At 40.0% G+C, this 20,792-nt stretch overlaps 4 protein-coding genes across 6 annotated transcripts; 2 read left to right on the top strand and 2 right to left on the bottom strand.

Moving 5' to 3' along the window:
• Positions 1-5,708: 5,708 nt before the first annotated feature.
• On the top strand, positions 5,709-8,866 carry haus7 (HAUS augmin-like complex, subunit 7). 2 transcript variants are annotated; one of them, XM_038723542.1, is made up of 9 exons: positions 5,709-5,831; positions 6,571-6,686; positions 6,794-6,864; positions 7,025-7,086; positions 7,165-7,355; positions 7,528-7,639; positions 7,852-8,064; positions 8,161-8,272; positions 8,359-8,866. In XM_038723542.1, the coding sequence occupies exons 1-9, from the start codon at positions 5,775-5,777 to the stop codon at positions 8,490-8,492; spliced, it is 1,068 nt and encodes a 355-aa protein (XP_038579470.1). In that variant the 5' UTR covers positions 5,709-5,774; the 3' UTR covers positions 8,493-8,866. The 2 variants fall into 2 exon arrangements, with proteins under 2 accessions (XP_038579470.1, XP_038579471.1); XM_038723543.1 differs by having other exon boundaries at positions 5,710-5,831; positions 6,571-6,691.
• Positions 8,867-9,252: 386 nt separating this feature from the next.
• mrpl49 (mitochondrial ribosomal protein L49) lies at positions 9,253-10,081 on the bottom strand. The gene has a single exon (XM_038723544.1). The coding sequence runs from the start codon at positions 10,050-10,052 to the stop codon at positions 9,534-9,536; it is 519 nt and encodes a 172-aa protein (XP_038579472.1). The 5' UTR covers positions 10,053-10,081; the 3' UTR covers positions 9,253-9,533.
• A 1,237-nt stretch (positions 10,082-11,318) lies between these two features.
• On the top strand, positions 11,319-15,847 carry si:dkey-93l1.9 (uncharacterized protein LOC562339 homolog). Its single transcript, XM_038723536.1, has 4 exons — positions 11,319-11,486; positions 12,923-13,157; positions 14,297-14,432; positions 14,517-15,847. The coding sequence occupies exons 1-4, from the start codon at positions 11,433-11,435 to the stop codon at positions 14,590-14,592; spliced, it is 501 nt and encodes a 166-aa protein (XP_038579464.1). The 5' UTR covers positions 11,319-11,432; the 3' UTR covers positions 14,593-15,847.
• emd (emerin (Emery-Dreifuss muscular dystrophy)) lies at positions 15,195-20,048 on the bottom strand. Of its 2 annotated transcripts, none has more exons than XM_038723534.1 (7): positions 19,831-20,048; positions 19,384-19,462; positions 19,059-19,154; positions 17,924-17,958; positions 17,789-17,814; positions 16,972-17,028; positions 15,195-16,061 (listed from the first exon to the last, which is right to left on the bottom strand). In XM_038723534.1, the coding sequence occupies exons 2-7, from the start codon at positions 19,460-19,462 to the stop codon at positions 15,848-15,850; spliced, it is 507 nt and encodes a 168-aa protein (XP_038579462.1). In that variant the 5' UTR covers positions 19,831-20,048; the 3' UTR covers positions 15,195-15,847. The 2 variants fall into 2 exon arrangements, with proteins under 2 accessions (XP_038579462.1, XP_038579463.1); XM_038723535.1 differs by lacking the exon at positions 19,831-20,048 and adding an exon at positions 19,553-19,571.
• Positions 20,049-20,792: the final 744 nt, after the last annotated feature.

Genomic DNA, 20,792 nt, shown 5'->3' with positions numbered 1-20,792 from the left:
CCAGTGCTGTTGTCACTCTTCATTGAGTGTTTTTCCTTTTCCCATAGATTTTCCCATGATGGCACATGTGACTGACATTCTAAAGCCGTCAAAATGGAGTACAACTCAACAGTAACCCGTTTTTGGATCATTTGATGCAACAGTCAGAATCTGCACTTGTATATTTACATTCATTGTAACCATAAAACTCCCTAAATCTGCACTTTTGTTTTCTTGCCTAAACTTGAATTATTTCCAAATCTACCAACATAGTTACTAGTAACCACAGATGTATATGCCACATCACAGTTGCACAAAAATGCCTTTTTACATCTTCTCAAGTCTTGTGCTGCCTCATCGCCTGTCCAGACCAAACTTGACTTTGTTGTGTTTTTTCAACGTCATTTTGTGGCTCCAGCAATTTTTTTATTTGATAAAGAAAAGGCGTATGACATGATGTGGAAGGAAGGTCTTTTAAAGTATACAGTTGGATAAAGGACTTATTTCCTAGTATATTCCTTATATTTTCTAGTTATAAATCTAACCCCTCAAGGAAGTGTAATCAGTCCAAAAAGCCATCATTGAAGTTGATAATTGGTGTGGGGTTTTAAATTATCTGAAGAAAAATCTAAAACTGTCTTTTCTACAAGAAAGAAAATCTTTGAAATATTGCAATCTTATGTAGAATTATTAGAATAGGAATGAATGAAACAGTAGCAACTTGCAAAAAAAGGTATTAAAAGCTATCAAGTAGTGGTGGCAATATCAATAAGTAAGGTAGAAAAATGAAGCTGCAGTGGCAGAGGTTATGGTATGGAGCTCTTGAAGGAAGGAAATTGTATCAGATCCAGCAAGAAGTAAGAAAGAAGAGTGCCTGATCAGTGAGATTATAAACTCCATTAATCTCTCACAGAGAGTTGTTGTGCTAAAATGCAAATTAAATACATTGTTAATGAACAAACTGGGACCTGAAGCGATTAAACACATGGATCTTAACACAATCTTTACAATCAGTTGTGGAAATTCGGGTTTGAAGCGTGACTTCACTTATCAGACACAGGACTGAGGCAGAAGACAAAGAGCAAACTCTCAATCAATCTCTTACTCTATAATGTGGAGATGCTGGCAGCACATGATGGTATGCCAATTCTCTTTATGTGGGTTCCTGCACATGTACAGTACATAGGTCTGAAGGGAAGTGGGGAGGAGGACAGTTTGACAAAAACAAGACTCTACTTAGAGATTTAGTGTTAAAGTTCCATTGAGCAGATCAAGTTCCAATTTAAATGATGCACTAAAGAGTTGGGTCAAATTGGGTTATGTGAGCAATGAGGCGTGTAGGAAATATTGTGGCCGACCCATCCCACCCGGGACACAAACTGTTTTGACACACGCCTCCGGCAGGAGCCTGCCGTCCATCAAACCAAAACATCAAAACCACAAGAATAGTTTCTTCCCATCTGTAGCTGGCCCCATCAACAAGGCCCGGGACAACCACTGGCACTGACTCTCAGGTCCCGCCTCAATCCCCTATCCCATTTTACAGCACACACTGTTAATGTTTGCACCATACAAATCCAATGCATGTGTAAATAACTGCCATATTACACACAGTCTCTATAATCCTTTATAACTTGTTTATTTCACATCTTTATATTTCTATAGGTTTATGTCTATTGTTACGCACATAGTCACCAAAACAAACTCCTTGTATGTTTAAAAACTACTTGGCAATAAAGCTGTTTCTGATTTTGGATTAAGGGACTTTGGGTCTAATCTCTGCTCAACACCCCGAAGCTTCAGCGTTGTGAACTGGAGCACAGTTGAGACGGAGCAAGGAGGAAAGTATATGAAAGAGGGAGGGAAAAAACAAAAGAACACAGACAGAAGTGAGGTGTGTACCGGGGAATGGAAGTACATCTTACAATGGAAAAATGGACGGAGTCTGGTGGCAGATGGGCAGGAATTTAAGAGATTTGTAGACGAATTTAAAGATTTGCCAGAGGTGATATTTATTCAGGAAACTTGTCTTACCATGCTTAGACTTTGTGATTCCTGGATACGAAAGTGTCAGATATAGAAACGGAAAATCTGGAGGAGGGTGTGCAACATTTCTAAGATCAGATGTACAGTACCAGAAAGTAGAGATCAAGTCTAAACTAGAATGTGTTATAGTAAGGGTATGGGGACTACACAGGTGGATTAACATAGTAAACTTTTATAATCCTTGTTTGCAAATACATTTAAATGAGTTGGAGAGGGTTGTGGAACAAAGAGGGACCCCAGTTATTTGGGTGGGGGATTTTAACTCCCACAACCCTCTTTGGGGTAGTACAATAAAGGATATTTCTGGGAACACTATAGAGGAATATATGGACAGGTGGAGATTAGTTTGTTTAAATGATGGCAGACCAACTAGATTCGATAATAGAACAGGAAATGTCTCATGCATAGACTTAGCGTTAGCATCCAGTGAACTAGCAAGCGTTGGATAGTGGGATTTGTTGGACAGACATACAATAGGAAGTGATCATTATCTAATACTATTGAGATTTGGGAAAACTATGTTGAGTGAAGAACAGGGCAAGCAAATTCTTTTAAAATTATAGTAAGGCAGATTGGGCACTTTTTTCTGATGGGTGTACTAAAGCTATGGGAAGTAAATGGGGAAGGGGCGGTAGATGAATGGAACAGCAGTTTATGTGAAATGATTATGAGAAGTGCAAATGAATCTATCCCGATAAAGAAGTACTCCAAAGGAAAAATGAGTGTACCATGGTGGAACAAGGACTGTGATAAAGCAGTAAGAGACAGTAATTGTGGGTATAGAGCATTGAGGAAATATCCAACAGAAGATAAAGCAGTAGAGTATAAAAGACTGTGAGCCAAAGCACGCAGAGTGATTGAGACTGCAAAAAAAAGACTGCTGGAGAGGATACTGTGGAAAATTAGGGGTAGAAACAGCAGTAGCAGATATATGGTGGGCTTTACATACATCGTATGTCAGGAAGCAATAGAAGAAGGAAAATGCCAGTTGGAGGAGGGCTTGTTTGCTGCAAGTGATTTGGATAAAGCTAACATCGGTGAAGCAGTTATAATGAAAAGAAATGAGATATTAGAGCAAAATAGGTACAAACCTAAGGTAAATTATGACAATTCTGGTGTGTGTAATTTATTTTTCTCGTTCGAAGAATTGCGCAGGGCAATTGGAACAGGGAGGAAAAAAGCTCCAGGAAAGGATGGTATTAGCTATGAGATCGTTAAGAATTTAAGTGATCTAGTTTTGGAGGAAATCTTTTCCTTAATAAATTACATAGGGCAGGAGAGAATCCCGCCTAGCTCCTGGAAGCATGCACTGGTGGTCCCAATATTAAAGCCAGGGAAAGACGCTTCAAAGGCAGGATCACACAAGCCCAATTGCACTGACATCAGTCCTCTGTAAAATAATGGAAGGGATGGTCACAGACAGATTGGTTTATAAATTAGAGAAGAAGGGATGGTTTACACCAGTACAAAGTGCCTTCCGTGGGGGAGAAGTACTATGGATGCTGTGATTTCAATTGATAGTGATATTAAGAATGCTATGGTGAATAAAGAAATACTAATGGCGGTGTTTCTTGATATTGAAAAGGCAAAGTATATAATATTTGGTAATAAACTGAATGTGGTGTTATTTTTGTATGAACAAGCAATTGAGATGGTAAAAGATCATTGGGGGTCTTATCTTCAGATTTACACAGATGGATCCCAAGATCCACTCACTGGGAAGTCGGGTTTAGCTTTTTATATCCCACAATATGAAATTGTAAAGCTCAAGTGACTGTCTGAGGGGGTATAGGTGTATAGGCTACAACAGAACTACCACTTTGTAGAGCTGAAGGTTCTGTTGCATAGAATCGAACAGGCTGGAGGGTCAGTGGGATTTCTTTAGGTGCCTATCAATATGTCAGCAGTACAAAAAGGAAAGAGAACAGCTACTCTGCACTGTCAGGAGTTGGAATAAAGACAATGACACAGAAAGACCTTCTGAATCCTCAGGAGAACCTATCCAGGATAGTGGAAGCAGTCATGGACTTTACTGTATATCTGCAACAGGATTGGTGACGCCTTGAAACGATACTGAGACTGAACTGTGAGAGGCAGAGATATGTCGCAAGGCATCTAGTCTGCCGGAAAGCCAGAAGAAGAAGAAGAAGAAGAAGCAGAAGATGAATTTACTGAGAGTGGTGGCTGGGTGTGACTGGGGTGCAGATAAACAGTCACTAATTGACATAGAGCATGCATGAGGTCATCAATAGATTATGATGCAGCAGCAAAAACAACATTGGAAAAGATAAATAAATTACAATACAGAGCTTTACGGATATGCATTGGAGTTAAGAAGAGAGAAACTAGTGCTAACATATTGGGTCAGATTGAAAGGAAGTGGGAAAGAAAACCCTGCAAAGGAGATAACAAAGGATTGTTGGAAAAGAGAGTCAGGGAATACGGAAAGGAAGCATTAGATTTCACCACACCCAATCCAGTCAGTAACATTCCACCTCTATCCAGACGTAAAAACAGATTTTAGTATACTGGAAAAGAAAAGAGGATGGGGAATAGAGGAAGTGGGAATACGGACAAGCAGCTATCTGAGAAACAGTTTCCATAATTATCTACAAATCTATACAGATGGATCTAAAAACAAACAGGAATGTGTGGGAATTGGAATACATATATGTATTCCAATTCCCACACATTCCTGTTTGTTTTTAAGTACACCTTTTAAGTACACACCCGTACTTCTATTTCTGAGTGTTTATACCAGAATTCAAAATAAATATCTCAAAACGATTATCAGATAGGCTATCTGTATATAGAGCAGAAATAGTGGCAGTCATCATAGCGTTACAGTGGGTTGAAGAGGTCAGACCTGATAGGGTGATATTATGCACAGACTCCTTAGCAGTTATTAAAAGCATTCAGTCAATGACATCTGGCAGAGAAGACCTACTGATAGAAATGTTTCACAGCTTCTTAAGATTACATCGGGGAGGGATAGATGTTCAGTTTTGTTGGGTGCAAGCTCAAGAGTGAGTAAATGGAAATGAGATTGCAGACAAATTAGCAAAAGAGGCATTACAAAAGGAACAGTTCAAATACCGCTAGGAAAAGGAGAAGGAAAAGCAGCCATTAAGAAGAAAGGTATTGAAATATGGCAGAAATGGTGGGAGGAAGACAGGAAAGGAAGGGGTTACTATAAAACACAAAAGTCTGTCAGTAATAAAAATTATAGCGGAAGGAGCAGGCGGGAGGAAATTATAATGACAAGACTGAGAGTAGATCACACAGGACTGAATGGCACCTTGTTTTTACTGGGGAAAAGGAATACTGAAAAATGTGAAAACTGTGGGGTTAAAGAAAATGTTGACCATGTCATTTTGCACTGCATATTGTTTGAGTTGGAAAGACAGATATTTCAAGATAGGGTTCAGGAAGCAGGGAGGGAATGGAATCTGATGGAGGTATTGGGAACAGAAGGAGAAGAAAAGGGTATAAGAATCACCAGGAAGGCATTATTTAAATTTCTTAAAGACACTGGGTTGGTGAACAGAATGTGAGAGCACATTAGTTGAGTGATATGATGTTACACAATCCAGTACAGTAGGTGGCGGTATGCAATCTGCCATTACCAAAGAAGAAGAAGAAGAAGAAGAAGAAGAAGAAGAAGAAGAAGAAGAAGGTGGCGCTATTGAACCTGATACACTGGTCGACAACCGCCGGCAAAACCCACGAAGAAGAAGAACGTTTGGAAAATGGCGGGTGTCTCGAGAGAAAAACGACTTGAACGAAACGTCTATGACGCACTGCAGGTAAAAGAAGTCAAAGTAACAGGAAAATCATTTTAAGTAACTTTAAATTTGTATATTCAGTGTCCGCTTATCGGAAGTACTGTTATGTTTTAGGTCTGATATCCACAAGTTAATTTAGCACTTTGCACGTTTCTCCGTGATTCACATTTAACGTAGTTAACGTAAGTTACTAACTTAACTTAGCCTGAGGGGAGAAATCGCGGTGTTTTCAACCTGTTATCCATCAGCAGGTTGTATGTAGGTGTTTCTAGTGTCTTCTATCCGGAGTGATCACACATTTCCACAGACGATGACAGGACATGATATTTTATTTCTGTTTTTATTCTTCTGTTTTATAACGTTACATATTTATTGCTCATTTTCACACTTGTTTTGGAGTTGGAGATGTTTCATTACTGTAACGTTATAGAGAGATGCTGTTTCGGGTGTATGTCTACAATTCAAAGCAAAGACAATATTGCACTGTAAATATTTTTGTTTCATTTCAGAACATTTTGTACTGAGAAGAGAAAATGTTTAATGTTTCAAAACTGTAATGCATAAGTAACCCTAACCCTAATGCATCAGTACAAAAACATTCAGCACTAAGTTACCTAAACCAAGACCCTAAAGACTCTTAATATATTAATTGAGTAGGATAAGGCCTGAGCATTTTACAGTTTGTTGCTATATATTTTTGGTAAGTTTGTGAATAAAAATTATTTTTAACATTGATCCATCCTGTGTTTTCTTTGTTGAGGCTGCGTCTTGTCCCTTGGTAGAAAGTCTGTACCTGCAGGAAGCGGAGAGTATGCTGCAGCTGCTGTGTGCTCCCTCGCAGCACCGCACTGACATACTGGCATGGATCTTCTGCAGGTACGGTAAGCTCCACAGAACACTGCCCCTGTTCTCACCCATCAAAAACAATTTGTATTTAAATATAAATGAATCCCTCTGGCCCATCTTCACCTGTCACTTTACAGCATCAACCCAAACTTTGCCAGTTCCAAGGCGATGTCGATGAGATCCAAAGATCCAGATGTTCTGACTAAAGGTAGCGCTGTTTGGTTACCAGTTAACAGTCTCTAATAGTCTTGTGATAAACACCTTATGGAAGAGAGTAAAATGGTCTCGGTGAGCGTGCGCATGCACAGTCGCTGATATTCGTGGCTCCGTCGTCTTATAACTTCTGTTGGGTGTTTTTGTACAAACAGAGATGGCTGTGCTTGGGCATGACCTGATGTTGTGCAAAGCAGATGACCTGGACCTGATCAGGGTGAGAGAGGTTGCGTTAAAGTAGTGTAGATGTGATTATATGTATGTGACAATAAACAGAAAATTTCAAACCCACCAGGGCGATGCGAGTCCTCCCAGGCAGCTTCAGTTCCTGGAGCAGCTCTTGGCTCTAGTCCCCGGTTGCAAGAAGTCTGCTGGCCACACAGTGGATGCAGCGATGCTGCTGAACGAGCTCTACGCTGCTGAGAACCTGCCACACCTCATACAAATGCTCACACCCACATTCGATCCCTGGCCTTCACACATCAAGTGTGTATGCTGTTTTTGATTATCCTGTTAAACATTATATCCCTTCGCTCTGTTTGTCATCTGCTGTGTCGTGCTTTTGAATGTACTTTTTCTTGTTGTACACCGGTGTCTTTTTATATTTGTATGTTTGTCTCCTCAGCAACCTCTCTTACCGCTTTTCCTTACCTCACAGGGCTCTATGCAAGGGCACCAAGTCATCCAATAAGCCAAGCAGAGAAGAGGATGCTGATGTTGCCGCCCTGCTGCAGCAAACTCAGTCAGCACTGGAGCAGCTACAGTCAGAGGTACAGTGTTGCTGCGGTATTAAAGGAGCCTTCATTTGGAACCGGCTGACCGTGCTAAATGAATACAAACTGAAAAGCAATTTTCTTAACGTTCTTTGGAACAGTAACTATTATAATGCACAAGACCCCATAGATATGGCCACACATGCTTGAAGGCCCTGGTAGTAATGAGTGCTGTTCGTTTGCTGTGGTCCACTCTCTGTTGTCCTCAGTGTGAATTCCTGAACAATGAGGCGCAGAGTCCTGGCGTCTTCTCTCCGAGCTCATTGCGTGTGGCGGCACGTGACCTCCAGCAGTTGATGGCTACTTTCAGCCACGTTTACGAAACAGACTTGAGAGCTTATTGCAGCAGAGATCCCCCCAGCTTCAGCACAGAGACCGAAGTCTTCCAGAGAGTTCACCAACTGCTGCTGGCCTGCATCACGGTACTACCGACGTACAACTCTGTCTCAACTCAAGCCTGACCTGTAGGGCGACGTCATACTGACACTTTGTCCTCCTGCCTGTGTTTTGTTTCTCAGGAGTTAGAAATGCTTAAAGAAGTTTCAGAAGCTTCAGTGTCCATGACTGAGGATGTAAACCAAATACAAACACAGCCCTGCTACTGGAGCAGAGGAGAGAAGCGCACGTTACGTAAGTGAATATTCGCTTTCGCACGCACACGTCAGTTTGTTGCACGTTGTTAAATATTTGTTTCCTCTGTTTGTTTGTTTTCTCAGCGGACCAATTGGAGGAACTTACTAGAAAAATGCTTCTGATGGCATCTCTTACCTCATGTAGTGCAGACACCAGCCAAAACACTTCAAAACACCAGTGTGCTGAAGTGAGCACCGCACTCAAAATAATGCAGTAGTACCGGGACAACAGTCTAATCTGTGGTTGTGTTAAAACTGTAAACGTCAAACAGGATTGTGACTGAAAGACGTTTCAGCAGAACTGCACCCGTCTTTTTGTGTTAGAGTAAACTAACACTGTTTGATGGAGTCATGCACACCCTGCTCATTATTCTAACACGACTGCGGTGTTGGACAGGCTCTGTGTTGTCAATCATAATACTGCAAACAATGAACACTGAAATGCGTTACAGTAGTGAGAAGGGACAATAGGAACAGTCTTGTCAGAATTCAAGTCCTTTTTTGTTTCTCACCTTCACTTGTTTTGTCCTTTTGAAGCACTCAATATAAATGTGCCTATTTCATTACTGAATAAATATGTTTTAAACTGTAATTGTTATCGAAATGGGTTTTCTTCTGTCAGGTCTCATTTTAGTAATCAGTAGTTTATTGTTCCTTTTGTTTACTCTTTGATTTTGTGATTTTGGGCTGCAAAGATTACTTGATAGGCAGAAAACTCTTTCAATAAGTTATCCATTGTTTTAGTTTATCCCCCCCCCCCCAAAAAAAGCTAAATGTTCTAAAATGGTCAAATGTTTTGGGTTGATAAAACAAGCACTTTAATTCGGTCACATTTGGTTTCACAGAAGAGCCAAAACGATATCGGATGGAGAGAAAAAGGACTGTTTGACAATCTAAACAGCTTCGGAAAAAAGCCGGTGTCTTGCGTATATAACACATCATGTTTGACTGGTTCAGTGCAGTTATAACACACATCAGGCAGTGGGGCTATGCTTTTATATTTAATGTTAGATTCATTACATACAAGTATGTACACTGTTTAAGACCCGCTCATCCCACTACTTCACATCTCTCTGGTGCCAAAGAGTTCAATACAGCGGCAGTGGTCAAAAGCTGTCCCTCCATTTGGACTGAAAGTTTTTAATATCCTGTAGGACGATGTTTGCCAGCAGAGTGGTCCTCTCCATCTCCACAGGCCGGCCTCTGCCCCCTGAGCAGGATGTTGGAACAGTCCCGGAGGCTCAGCGCCACCTCTTCAGTCAGAAGCCTTTGTTTGTCAGCCATTCCTTCAGCTCCTTATCGAAGTGACCTTTGACCTTCAGGGTCATGGTGACCTCGTTGACCTGTGTGGGCAGCTCTCTCCCCGTCACCTCCTGCAGGTACTGCTTCACGTCCTTCTCCAGAGCCCAAATGTCCCCCTCCACTTTCCGTATTAGCGTCGTCCTGCGGCTGCCGCATGTTTGGTCGGTGTAAACGGGGATGTTGTGCATGCGGGAGCGGCGGATCATGTACGGCAGAGGCGGCGGTGAATCTGCCGGAGGGGTCCAGCCAGACGGAGTGGGCCCGGCGTGTTTAGGCGGAGCGGGGACCCGTGACGGTGGGATGAGCCGCTCTACGAACTTATATTCCTCCGTAGACTCTAATATCATCGTCTTTTTTTCTGCTGGAGCAGCGCTACAAACAAACCTGAGCCCGGCGGCAGAGAGACCCGCAGTCCGGCTGTGCAGGCTGAAAGCTCCGCGGAGCACGGTGGACCCGAGGGTGAAGCGAGCCGCCATGTTGTGTAGCTGTGCGGCGGGGGCGGCCCGGAAACACTCAATAACTTCCGGTAGCAATTTAGAACAATTTAAAAAAAAAAAAATCTTTATTTATTTATATTTACAGCTTCAGTGAATTCCGTTGTTTATCTTTTCTTGATAATTAATATTTATTATGATATTTTTCACGGCACACATTTGGCTTGTTATAGCACGTGAAGATTAATAACAAGGTCATCAGAGCTTACTATAGATATGTTTTCCTGGCTTCTTTAGTTACAGGTATTAGTGTTTAACTTAAATTAAGTATTTAACATTTTCATGTGAAGATGAAAGCACATTATCATCTTGTTGCTGCTATGCAAAGTCAAAAATGCACTGCAGAATGTTCTGGGTGTTAACGTGTCTGTATCTATATACATAGCCTTACCGCAGGATTTGTTGTTTTATTTAATTGTATTTTATGTTACCATTTTAATTGATCATCTGTTAAGATCTGTATGTGTAGCATGAAAGGACTACACATTTTAATTTCCTTGTGTTGTATAATGATAAATAAACTACCTTGTACCATGTTTGTAATTAATTAATTCCTCAGAAGTTTAGTATTGTTTAATTTTTTTGGAGACACTTTTTTGGTTCAAATTGCACTCATGATTGTGCTCAAAAAACAAAACTAAATAGTAACTTTGATTTTAAAATATTAATTCAAGACCAAAAGGTTGAATATTTGGTTAATAATAGGCTGATTTTGCTGCAAAAAATATTTTTTACATTTACGTTTTAATCATTCTTTTCCTGCATTTAAAATTATTACTGGTTAAAAAAAAAACAATCTGTAAAACTTGTTTGAGTACAGTGGCCTCTACTGGACAATATAAATCATAAAAAAACAACACAACAAAACAAATGTTGAAGCTTAGACTTATTCATGGCATAGACCAAACATCACATCATGTTCAAAACAATCCAGGAAGAGTTCTGCAGTTTGTGGATCTTACCTTATGAATAGCATAACTAATAATAGGTGCTGCTAAATGAATATAATAAATGAATTAAATGAATAATTTAATTACTATGCCAAACCACATTTTCTTATTGTGTTTCTGTGGACACACAGAGGAGAATATATGAATCCCTCGGGGAAGAAATGCAAACCCAAAAAATATAAACATGAAGGGAAAGTGGGAAGTTGTACAACAAATAGAGACCCACAGTAGGAGGGGACTTTTTAATGTCCCTGTAACAGAAGAAGTTGCCTGACTTTGTCCGGTTTACTTCCTCAACTATCTCTGTGGCTATTTAAACAGTGAGCTGTGAGGCTACATCTGTGCTTTATATTCATCAGCAGCAGAAGGACAGTTTCATGATAGCTGCTGCAGAGCTATCAAAGAGAGGAGAATGGACACAGACCACAGGCGGAACAGAGAGGACACAGCTCTGGATGACATAGAGGTAAGCAACACAGACTGACAAGCACTGTGCCTTTTCTACTGCAACAGTTCACTGCAACAGAAGTGCCAACCAACCACAAAACATTTAGCACTGTTTGTATTCAAATGATAAGTATCACAGCTCCCTTAATTTGATCTTTAGTAACTTTACACTGCACACCTATGTCCGCTAATAGATGCATTTCATATGTTGAACAGTTAATTTAAAAATTGTTGGCAGTAAGATAGTATCAGAGGAATAATAAACAGCAGATGGTTTCAGACATTGCTGAAAGCACAGGTGCTTACTTTCATTGTAGTTCATCCAAGTATCCCAAGTGTTGTCTATTGCAAGTCTTGTATGTGAACGTAAACATCAGATACCTTTAAAGCTGGTGGAAATTACATTTCCTTTGGCCCAGAGTTATCGCACTATTTTAAAAAGTAAAATGTCTACTTTCTAAAATATGCTTACATGTATAATGGTCCATAGCAACCACGTGGTGCTAAAGCAGCAGTTCCCAAATGTACCTTTTTGGCTTGTGACCTCTAAAAACAAAGGAGTCTACAAGTGAGGCACCATAATTGGTTGCATACTGTATGTCTACCAGTGGCGAACAGTTAAACCAATGAGAAAATTTTTTTCTGTTGTTTTGTGTACACCTAGAATTATCCAGTGATTTCCAAAGTAGAGAAAAGTCTCCAAAGGTCTCAGATTTAACTAGTGACCTCTTGTAGGGGTCCTGACCCCCTGATTGGGAACCACTCCTCTAATGTCTATTTACAGGAATGCCATTGGTGACACATGTTAAATCAATGTTTCCTTCCATATTTGTCTGCTGTGTGTCGAGATGAATGAACACTTTGTGTTTCAGAGAGAGTTGCACCCAGGTGTGACATCTTATCTACCTATGCTACAGGACGGTGCCCCGAGAAAAAGCATTCGGCACTGACATGGTTTAAACAAACGAAGAGGTCACTTCCTCTCTGGTGCACAGTAAGATAAAGGTAGCTGTGATCAGCATGATTTTGTGACCCAGAACAACAGTTTACCTGTCCTAAGTACAGTCAGTTCAGTTCACTTGCTGCACGTGCATGAATCAGTTCAAGCTGCCAGATTTCTAGGGTTGTAGAAAGAGACCGCCCATCAACATGTTGTGTCTTGAAGCCTCTTTGCCACTCCCACAAGTCCGCTTGAAGCCACACCTGAGTAAACAGGGTACAAAGTAACAAAACACACAAACACCTCTCTGTGTTTGGAATAAACCACATTGAGGCATGGGCTTGCACATGAGAACAATAAGACCTGTGAACGAGAACAAAACAATAACAACATCCTGTTATCTGTTACTGTCGAAAGTGTATGAAATAGCAGATGTAATACGGCATCTGTTTGACTTTGAAAGACCTGGAACTTCACTTTTTCTCAGACATAACCTATCCTCTGTTCACTCGCAGGCACCGACTGCCCCCTCTGGAAAAAGTTGTCGCCGCCTCAACGTGAATCACTATGCCACCAAGAAGACTGTGGCTCAGAGCATGCTGGACGTTGCCTTGCTCATGGCCAACTCGTCCCAGCTGAAGGCCGTTATCTTTGTGGGGCCTCATTACCAGTTCTACTACCCCCTTATTGTCCTGCTGTCTATGTCCATCATGTTACAGGTCATGGTGGGCCTGCTGCTCATCTTTATTGGCAAGTGACTCAGACCCGTTTTTAATGTTCCTCCTTCTGCATCTTTCTTTCACTTGTATACTTTTGATCATAGAAACTTTAAGTCTAGAAGGTGCAAACAATCAAAGAAGGCATACAAATAAGTTTGAAGAGCAATCTGGGGTTCAGTGACTTCTTGCTCAAAGACACTTTGACATGAACCAGGGTTCGAACCACCGACCTTTGATTAGTGGACGACCCACTCTATCTCCTGAGCCAGGAGACTGGAAACAAAGGGAGACAGCTAGCCTGGCTCTGTCCAAAGGTAACCAGCCTGCCAGCACCTCTAAACACTAACTAACAAATTATTTCTCCTGGAAGTTACCACACCCTATAAAACAATGACTTCTTGATTTTACACTTCTGTGCAAGTGAAAACAAAAGAGATATAACATGTTCGTGAGTTTTAGAAGCATTTGTTGATGGATTGTGAAAGAGCCAGGGTAGCTGTTCCCCGTTTATACTAAGTTAAGCTAACAGGCTGCTAACTCCATATTTACATAAGAGTGTGATCAGTCTTCTCATCTGACGTGAATGAGTATTTCCCAAAATGAAAAACTGTTCCTTTAACGCTTTAATACAGTTTAGTCTACCTGTATCTCACACATTGCCAATTTTGTTCTTGCGCTACATTTAGTTGTAAGTTCAAACTCTATATACAGTATCTCACAAAAGTGAGTTCACCCCTCACATTTTTGTAAATAGTTGATTATATCTTTTCATGTGACATCATTGAAGAAATGAAACTTTGCTATTATGTAGTGAGTGTACAGCCTGTATAACAGTGGAAATTTGCTGTCCCCTCAAAATAACCTCTAATGTCTAAACCGTTGGCAACAAAAGTGAGTACACCCCTAAGTGAAAATGACTCACTTTTGTGACAATTAATGGCTGTGTGATGTGTTATTTTGAGGGGACAGAAAATTTACACTGTTATAAAAGCTGTACACTCACTACTTTACATTGTAGCAAAGTGTCATTTCTTCATGTTGTCACATGAAAAGATGTAATTGAATATTTACAAATATGTCTCTGGTTCAAAGATCCCATTATTTGTTCCTCCCCCTCTTTATGTCTCTTGCTCATCAGCTTTTGCTTTTGCTGCAATTCTGTGCCAGCAGTGAAGTATGATCTTAACAACATCAGGAAACAAAGCAAGTTGAACATGATGAACAACATAGTGACGGTCTTAGTCTTCTTCACTGTCATCATCAACATCTTCACTACAGCGCTTGGATTTGAGGGACTTGCTGTCAGGTAGGCTGTTACAGGACACACAAATACTGTAGGCTGTCTGACTGTTGTAAACTCCAGAGACCTTGTTCTTGTTTTTCTTGCCAGGTCCCCTGAGATGTTGATACCAGAGACTCAGTTTTCCCTTCCGCCCACCGATTTTAACATGACTGACATTCACTGATTGCATTTAGACCAGTCTTTGGACAGAAAGGAGACATTATCTTATTCACCTGTTCTCAAAGGCTTGACATCTCAAGGTTTGTGTTGGGATAGCAGCACTTTTTGTACCTTCTGTATCAGCTCCCTGTTCAAATTATGACTTGCTTGGGCAAAAATTCACCGGCTGGAACCTTTCATTTCTGACTGGATCTACCATCACATCAGTGACAAGAAGCTTTTGTGGATCGAGGCTGAAACCCAGATAACCTGAGGATCACCATGTGAAACCCCATCCTCAGTGACCTCCGACCACAACTTCAACTCAGGAGCTTTTGTTTTGCCAACCTATTTAAAGCTTCTATCTTGTAAATATAAGTGTTTATTTATGGTTTTAATTGTTAGCTTGGTGAAATTAAGCTTGTTTACAGTTTCATAACTAAATGAAAGAATGACTGACTAATGTAAGAAGAGAGTATGAAAGAGACAGTATTGTATGTTTGGAAACATGTTTCTTATTCTGTTCATTTTTAACTTTTTCTTTTACCTCATTAACATTTTTACATCCTTTAGGAATTCCCTCTGCTCAAATGTCACGTTTTACAGAAAGTTCATTGCAATATCTTGGGAGCTGGAGACTTGATTTTATTTAAACACATACAGTATGAAAAAACAGCCTTTGATTTTAGATTGGACATGATGTGGAGGGTATCTTGGAAATATGAAAGACTCCGTCTCAGTTCACTAGTCTGTGCTACATGAAATCATGTATGATTCATATATAAGAAAAAATCACATACAGTATGTTAAAGAACATAAAGGAAATCAAATAAACAAAACTCTGCATAGCTAAAAAACATAGTGCAACATTTATGCTAGAAAGCAAAGACATTAAAAAGGAGAGGGTGAGCATTATTCTTTGTTGTCGACAAGTCCCATGAAAAGACCAAAACCAAGACCAGACTGAGCATGTGTTCATGTCTGTGTCTCAATACTCTCTGTCTGAAGCCCACTGGTCCCTACTGAAGGCAGAAATCTTTAATGGCTCAAATATATATAGTTTTTACTCAAACAGGAGGAAATAGTGCATTTTTGTTGGGGACTATTTTCGTTGGCGGATGAATCCACATTTGGAGCTTTTTGTCTTGTTTTTGGTCATTTGATGGGATTTGGTGACGCTAAGAAATATAAAGTATTGCCAGCCTTTCCGCCTGTATAGAATGTGATCAAACTGTGACCGCTAATGTCATTAAACGCCTTTAACACCACAACCAATCAGATCATTCAATCCCAGAAGGATTTTCTGCATTTTCTCCAGTTTCTTCTTGGTTTATCACTTGGCAGTAGGCGTAGTAGTAGAAGACAGCTGCTAACACAGCTAAAAGCAGCAGCAGCCAAATCACCCTCCACACACGGCCTCCAGACTTTCTGACTGGCTCCTTGGATTGTACTGTGCTGTGATTGGCTGTGTTGTTAGTGCTCTGGATAGGAGTCCTGAAGCAGAGCAGGTGAGAGGTGATTTAGACCAGGGGCCTCATGTATAAAAGACTGCGCAGCTTTCATACTGAAAGATGGAGTACTCACAGAATTTGAAAAGTAGTACGCACAGAAATGCAATAAAGAAAACAGGTCTGACATAAAGTGGATGTCAAAAAAACGGGAAAATTGTTTTTCTAATACAGAAATCGATGTGCTTGTGAGGTGGAAGTTAGAAAGCTGCCTACATATTGTTTGATGCAGCTTGTTCACAAACTGAAGAGTGAGAGAGAGTTTTATAGAATTATATCATTCTAAACAAAGACTGTAGTTAGACACTATATAGGCTATTGTTGATCCCATCAGACACCTGTCGGCTCCTTCTGCTAACAGCCGACTGCCAGAAACAGTGGGTATAGCCTACTTCCACTCGAGTTGATGCTGATGACATATTTAGTGGACATTGATTTCAGATTTGGCACTAATTTGGCTTATTCTATTTATTTTACAATTGAAAGGTGCGGTATGGAATTGTTATGGCTCACTAGCACAAGCACAAATAACACTGCTGGTTTGAATGTTTATATGATAAAGTGATAATGTGTGATATGAAGTGAAATTAAATATGTCAGCGCCATCATGATCTATTCCTCTCGCATTCAATTTTATTACAACACTACATACATGATCAAACTTTTACTGTGTATTCACGGACATAATTAGGTTTTTGATTGACTACTGCACAGTAACTGGAGTGGAAATGCTATTTTGAAACATTTGGTGAGTTTTGGCACTTTCTTTACACATCCCACGTGTGCGTGAAAATCAGCGTTCGTAACCTTTTTGTGTGTAGGCCGCGTTTATACATGAGGCCCCAGGTGATGAACTCATTTGCTCAAACACTGCTAATTTATTCTGCAAGACTTACTCCACAACTCGTTCTGATTCGTCTTCATTTGTCCCAGCGCTGCCTCTTTGCTTCACCCTGGATGGAGGAACACTTTACACTTCAATTTCAATCTAACAATGTCTATAAAGATATTTACACAAATTACCTGGCACTTTTTCATCCACTACATTTATCTGACACTTATGCATAGTTATTAGTCATCTTGCAGGAAGTGAACATTTGCAAGTGCATCTTTTAATGCACGTCTCTCTCTCTGCTATGGTCTCTCTCCCTCAGAGTGGGTCTGATAAAACAGTGCTGCACATTTAACACTGGTTGCTCCCAGACATTAAATTTCAACACAGGTTTCTCTGGTCAATCTGCTGTGATAAATCAGGTGCAGCAGGTATTTGGATTTCCATTTCCTCCCATATTTTGCACCTCTTAACACAAACGCTTTAAAAATACATATTGCATGAGACCAAACTTTAAATGTTAAGCTGTAGTGCTTTCCTTCCATTTCATTGGTGTAGAACTTGTGTGTGGTTCCGTCGTAAATAAGGACAAATGCAATTTCACAGTTTAACGCCTAGAAAAAGGGGCTACAAATGCTTAGTAAATATCCCCCCTTATTCTTGATGTATAGCAACCTGCCTGGCCTTATTACTCTTATCTCAAAATACAGACACCCATTCTTAAAAATATGTTGATATAAATTAAGAACAGGCGGAAATATTCCTCTACTCTTTCTGACTGTACTTTTGCACTTTTACTTAAGTAAGCTGATGACACTGTGTGTGTGTGTGTGTGTGTGTGTGTGTGTGTGTGTGTGTGTGTGTGTTAAAACTGTACTCACATGCCCCAATGAACCTCACGTCTAACCTGTCAAAAATGAAAGCAGGGTGGTATGTGGCATAATTCCATAACAGTTCCAGAGTAGAGCAGAGGAATTTGGCTCAAACACAGGGACAAGCTGACTTTCAGGACTCACCGGACTCTGGTATGTGATGTAGGTAATTTCTTCCACTGTAAGACGAAAAACAACACATTACCTCACTTTGGACCTCATTCACACAAACACGTTGATTATACTGTGTATTCGTTTTTAAGAATGTGATAAGGTGATGATCATAGAAATCATATTCTATGTTCACAGAGAATGAACTGCAGATGGCTAGCAATAAAAAATATGTCCGACACAGTAAGGAAGATGAGTATATTCAGGAATCATATCAAAGACACCATTATTTTGTGCAGATTACTGGATATCTTCATTTACTCACAGACAGGGGTGTATGCACTCTTTGCAAGAAGCAGCAAGTTAATCATACCTTCATTATTATTGGGCGCAAAATCACCTGGTTCAAACCCTAGGAAATATGTGATCCTAGTCTTTGCCTCTGTGTAACGAAGCCACTGCCAACAACCTGTGTCTTTTTCTTTCCTTTCATTATCACTTTTTTTGATTGTTTTGGCATGTGTGAAGGAGTTGTTTGTGTATTTGTTGTTTGCAAACTCGCTTGCCTCATATAAGTGTTTTGAATTGAACTGAACTATTTTGATAAATCTATTTATTCTTCAAGTACATTTTTCAAGCAATAAAGCCAAATACTCCGTTGAGAGGATTTCATCCTACTATAGTGTTAATCTTATGTAAAAGGTACAAGGTAGATTTATGAGTTTACAACACAGGGTTGTGAGATTCAGTTGTCGTTCCCTTTATGCTACTCACAAAAACCATGTTACATTGTGGAGTGCTGTGGATGAATTGAGTAGGGAAGCTGCTCTGACCTGATAGTAAAATATTATCTTTTGGTTTTTGGTTTGTTGGCTGGACAAAACAATCTATTTCAAGACATCACCTGGGGCTTTTATCTGTGAAATTATCAAGACATGAATCGATAATGAAAATACTAATTAGCTTCAGCCCTACAAAAGATGTAAAGCAAAAGCTGATCAGCGATACATTCAAGTAAAGGCATGGGTATCCCTTGCATTCAAACTCCAGTAATAATGTCAAATTTGATATCTTTGCCAACTGTGTAGGGACATTTATAGACCCAAACATAAACAATCAGCTGAGTGGCGCACAGCCTCTGCCACCTGCTGTCTGGGGAGCATCCTACCTTCCTCTCTGTAGTAGGTCTTATCAGGCGAGGGCTTCACTACAGCCTTCTCCATGGCCTTTTCAAGCTTCTTCTCATACAGCCTTCGAGTAGACTCTGCATTCACACAAGCACAATAACAGACCTCATTTCACACAGCATGGGCTAAATGGTACATTCATATTTATATTATTTTACTTTTCTTGCTTTCTATTACAATTATTTTATATTTAGGATTACATTTCTCAATTTTAAACCCACAACTTTTCAGACATGATGGAGTGGTTGAAGTTATGAGTCCGGTAATGACGTCATTAATGAAATATCATGTGTGCATTTGTCTTACCGACTATGGGTCCATGTTTGATGCCATACTCAGTGAGCAACTTCCCGAGCTCCGCATTACTTTTCTCACTCAAAGACATCTGCAGATAGATAGATAGATAGTTAGAAAAGGGAAGGATCGAAGGTATCAGCATGGAGACAGAGAAAAATGAAGGATATATGCTGCCCACCAGCTACAGGCCAGCAGGAAACTTCGGTGTCCGGTAGACAGTAAAGGCAACGTTTGAATGTCAATGCAAATAATTAAACCTCATTTTGTTTCACGTTACAACACTTGAATTATGCATCATGGTTAAAACCTCGCAGGACAGAGCAGAGCAACAAAGTAAAACAGACTTCGCGGCTTTTTTTAATCTCGCGCGAGCAATGAAGTAAACGCCAGCGATTAAAAAAAAGGAAATGGTGGATTTGGTGGCTTTAAAAGTTCAAACGAAATTATGTCACTTACCTTTGAAAAAGACAAACGACTTAGCGGTTGAGAATGAAAATGAAAAAGCGGCTAAAGGCAGGAGGAGATCCAGACTGTAGCAGAAAAGTGGGTGTAGCCTCTGGCATATTTGGACGGCGGGACTTGGCACACTTACAAGAAATTTACTACAAGCCTACGCAATTTGGTACAATAGCTATGTGCGATAAATTGGTATTCCAATATCTACATAATAGTATTATATAAGAGTTTCATGTAGTAGGCTGCCGTCAAGAAAAAGCGACACTGGGGAGGTGATGGTACAGTGGATAAGACACATGCCTTTGGTGTGAGAGACCCACTGTGTAGCTGAGCAAGACACTTAACCCCTAGTTGCTTCAGAGGCGTGTGACCTCTGACATACTTAGCAATTGTAAGGCGCTTTAGATGAAAGTGTCATCACTTTTTGAAAGCATTTGTTAAAAATGTCCTGAAAAATAGCTTGCACCAAGAAATGTTAAAGAACAAATTTAAAAGCTTTGAGAAAGGTTTATTTGCACAATAAGAATACATGCAATGCATTGTCCAATAAATGTAAGTTGAACTAAAAAACAAGCTTCTTATATAAATCACACCCCTAATCTGAACACCTATGCCCCCACCACCTTTCAACACAAAGTGATGCCCTTGGTTATTAGTGCTGCTTCTACTGTGATAAGGACAGCAACTCATCTGATACAGTTAAGACAGATGTTATGTTAAATGGTATAAATATGTTATTTTAAAAAGTGCTAAAAGAAATGCATCAGACTTGTGTTTCACAGCCCTGCTAATCCTCAGTGTAGGCTCCACCCTACAATGAAAATGACTTTAAGAACAAATATTTTATATTTTGTCACCAACAAAGATAGAAATGTATATTTTCACATTATGGATTTAATTTATCCAACAAACGCATTTCTAAAGAAATAGACATTATTTTTTTGTTTACGGTCATAGAAATA

The sequence above is a fragment of the Micropterus salmoides genome, unplaced genomic scaffold, assembly GCF_014851395.1.
Source record: "Micropterus salmoides isolate LMB-PRFRI ecotype aquatic unplaced genomic scaffold, ASM1485139v1 Ms_hic_scaffold_16, whole genome shotgun sequence".
In the NCBI taxonomy this organism is placed as follows: Eukaryota; Metazoa; Chordata; class Actinopteri; order Centrarchiformes; family Centrarchidae; genus Micropterus; species Micropterus salmoides.
The sequence above is the reverse complement of the archived record's forward strand: the minus strand, read 5'-3'. Positions and strand labels throughout refer to the sequence as shown.

Coding starts and splice junctions, on each gene's coding strand:
- mrpl49 (XM_038723544.1), bottom strand. CDS start 10,052: ATGGCGGCTCGCTTCACCCTCGGGTCCACCGTGCTCCGCGGAGCTTTC.
- si:dkey-93l1.9 (XM_038723536.1), top strand. CDS start 11,433: ATGGACACAGACCACAGGCGGAACAGAGAGGACACAGCTCTGGATGAC. Junction 11,487..12,922: donor CAGCTCTGGATGACATAGAG/GTAAGCAACACA, acceptor GTTCACTCGCAG/GCACCGACTGCCCCCTCTGG. Junction 13,158..14,296: donor CCTGCTGCTCATCTTTATTG/GCAAGTGACTCA, acceptor CTGTGCCAGCAG/TGAAGTATGATCTTAACAAC.
- haus7 (XM_038723542.1), top strand. CDS start 5,775: ATGGCGGGTGTCTCGAGAGAAAAACGACTTGAACGAAACGTCTATGAC. Junction 5,832..6,570: donor ACGTCTATGACGCACTGCAG/GTAAAAGAAGTC, acceptor TTCTTTGTTGAG/GCTGCGTCTTGTCCCTTGGT. Junction 6,865..7,024: donor TCCAGATGTTCTGACTAAAG/GTAGCGCTGTTT, acceptor TTGTACAAACAG/AGATGGCTGTGCTTGGGCAT.
- emd (XM_038723534.1), bottom strand. CDS start 19,462: ATGTCTTTGAGTGAGAAAAGTAATGCGGAGCTCGGGAAGTTGCTCACT. Junction 17,959..19,058: donor GACCTACTACAGAGAGGAAG/GTAGGATGCTCC, acceptor TTCGTCTTACAG/TGGAAGAAATTACCTACATC. Junction 17,815..17,923: donor ACATCACATACCAGAGTCCG/GTGAGTCCTGAA, acceptor CATTTTTGACAG/GTTAGACGTGAGGTTCATTG.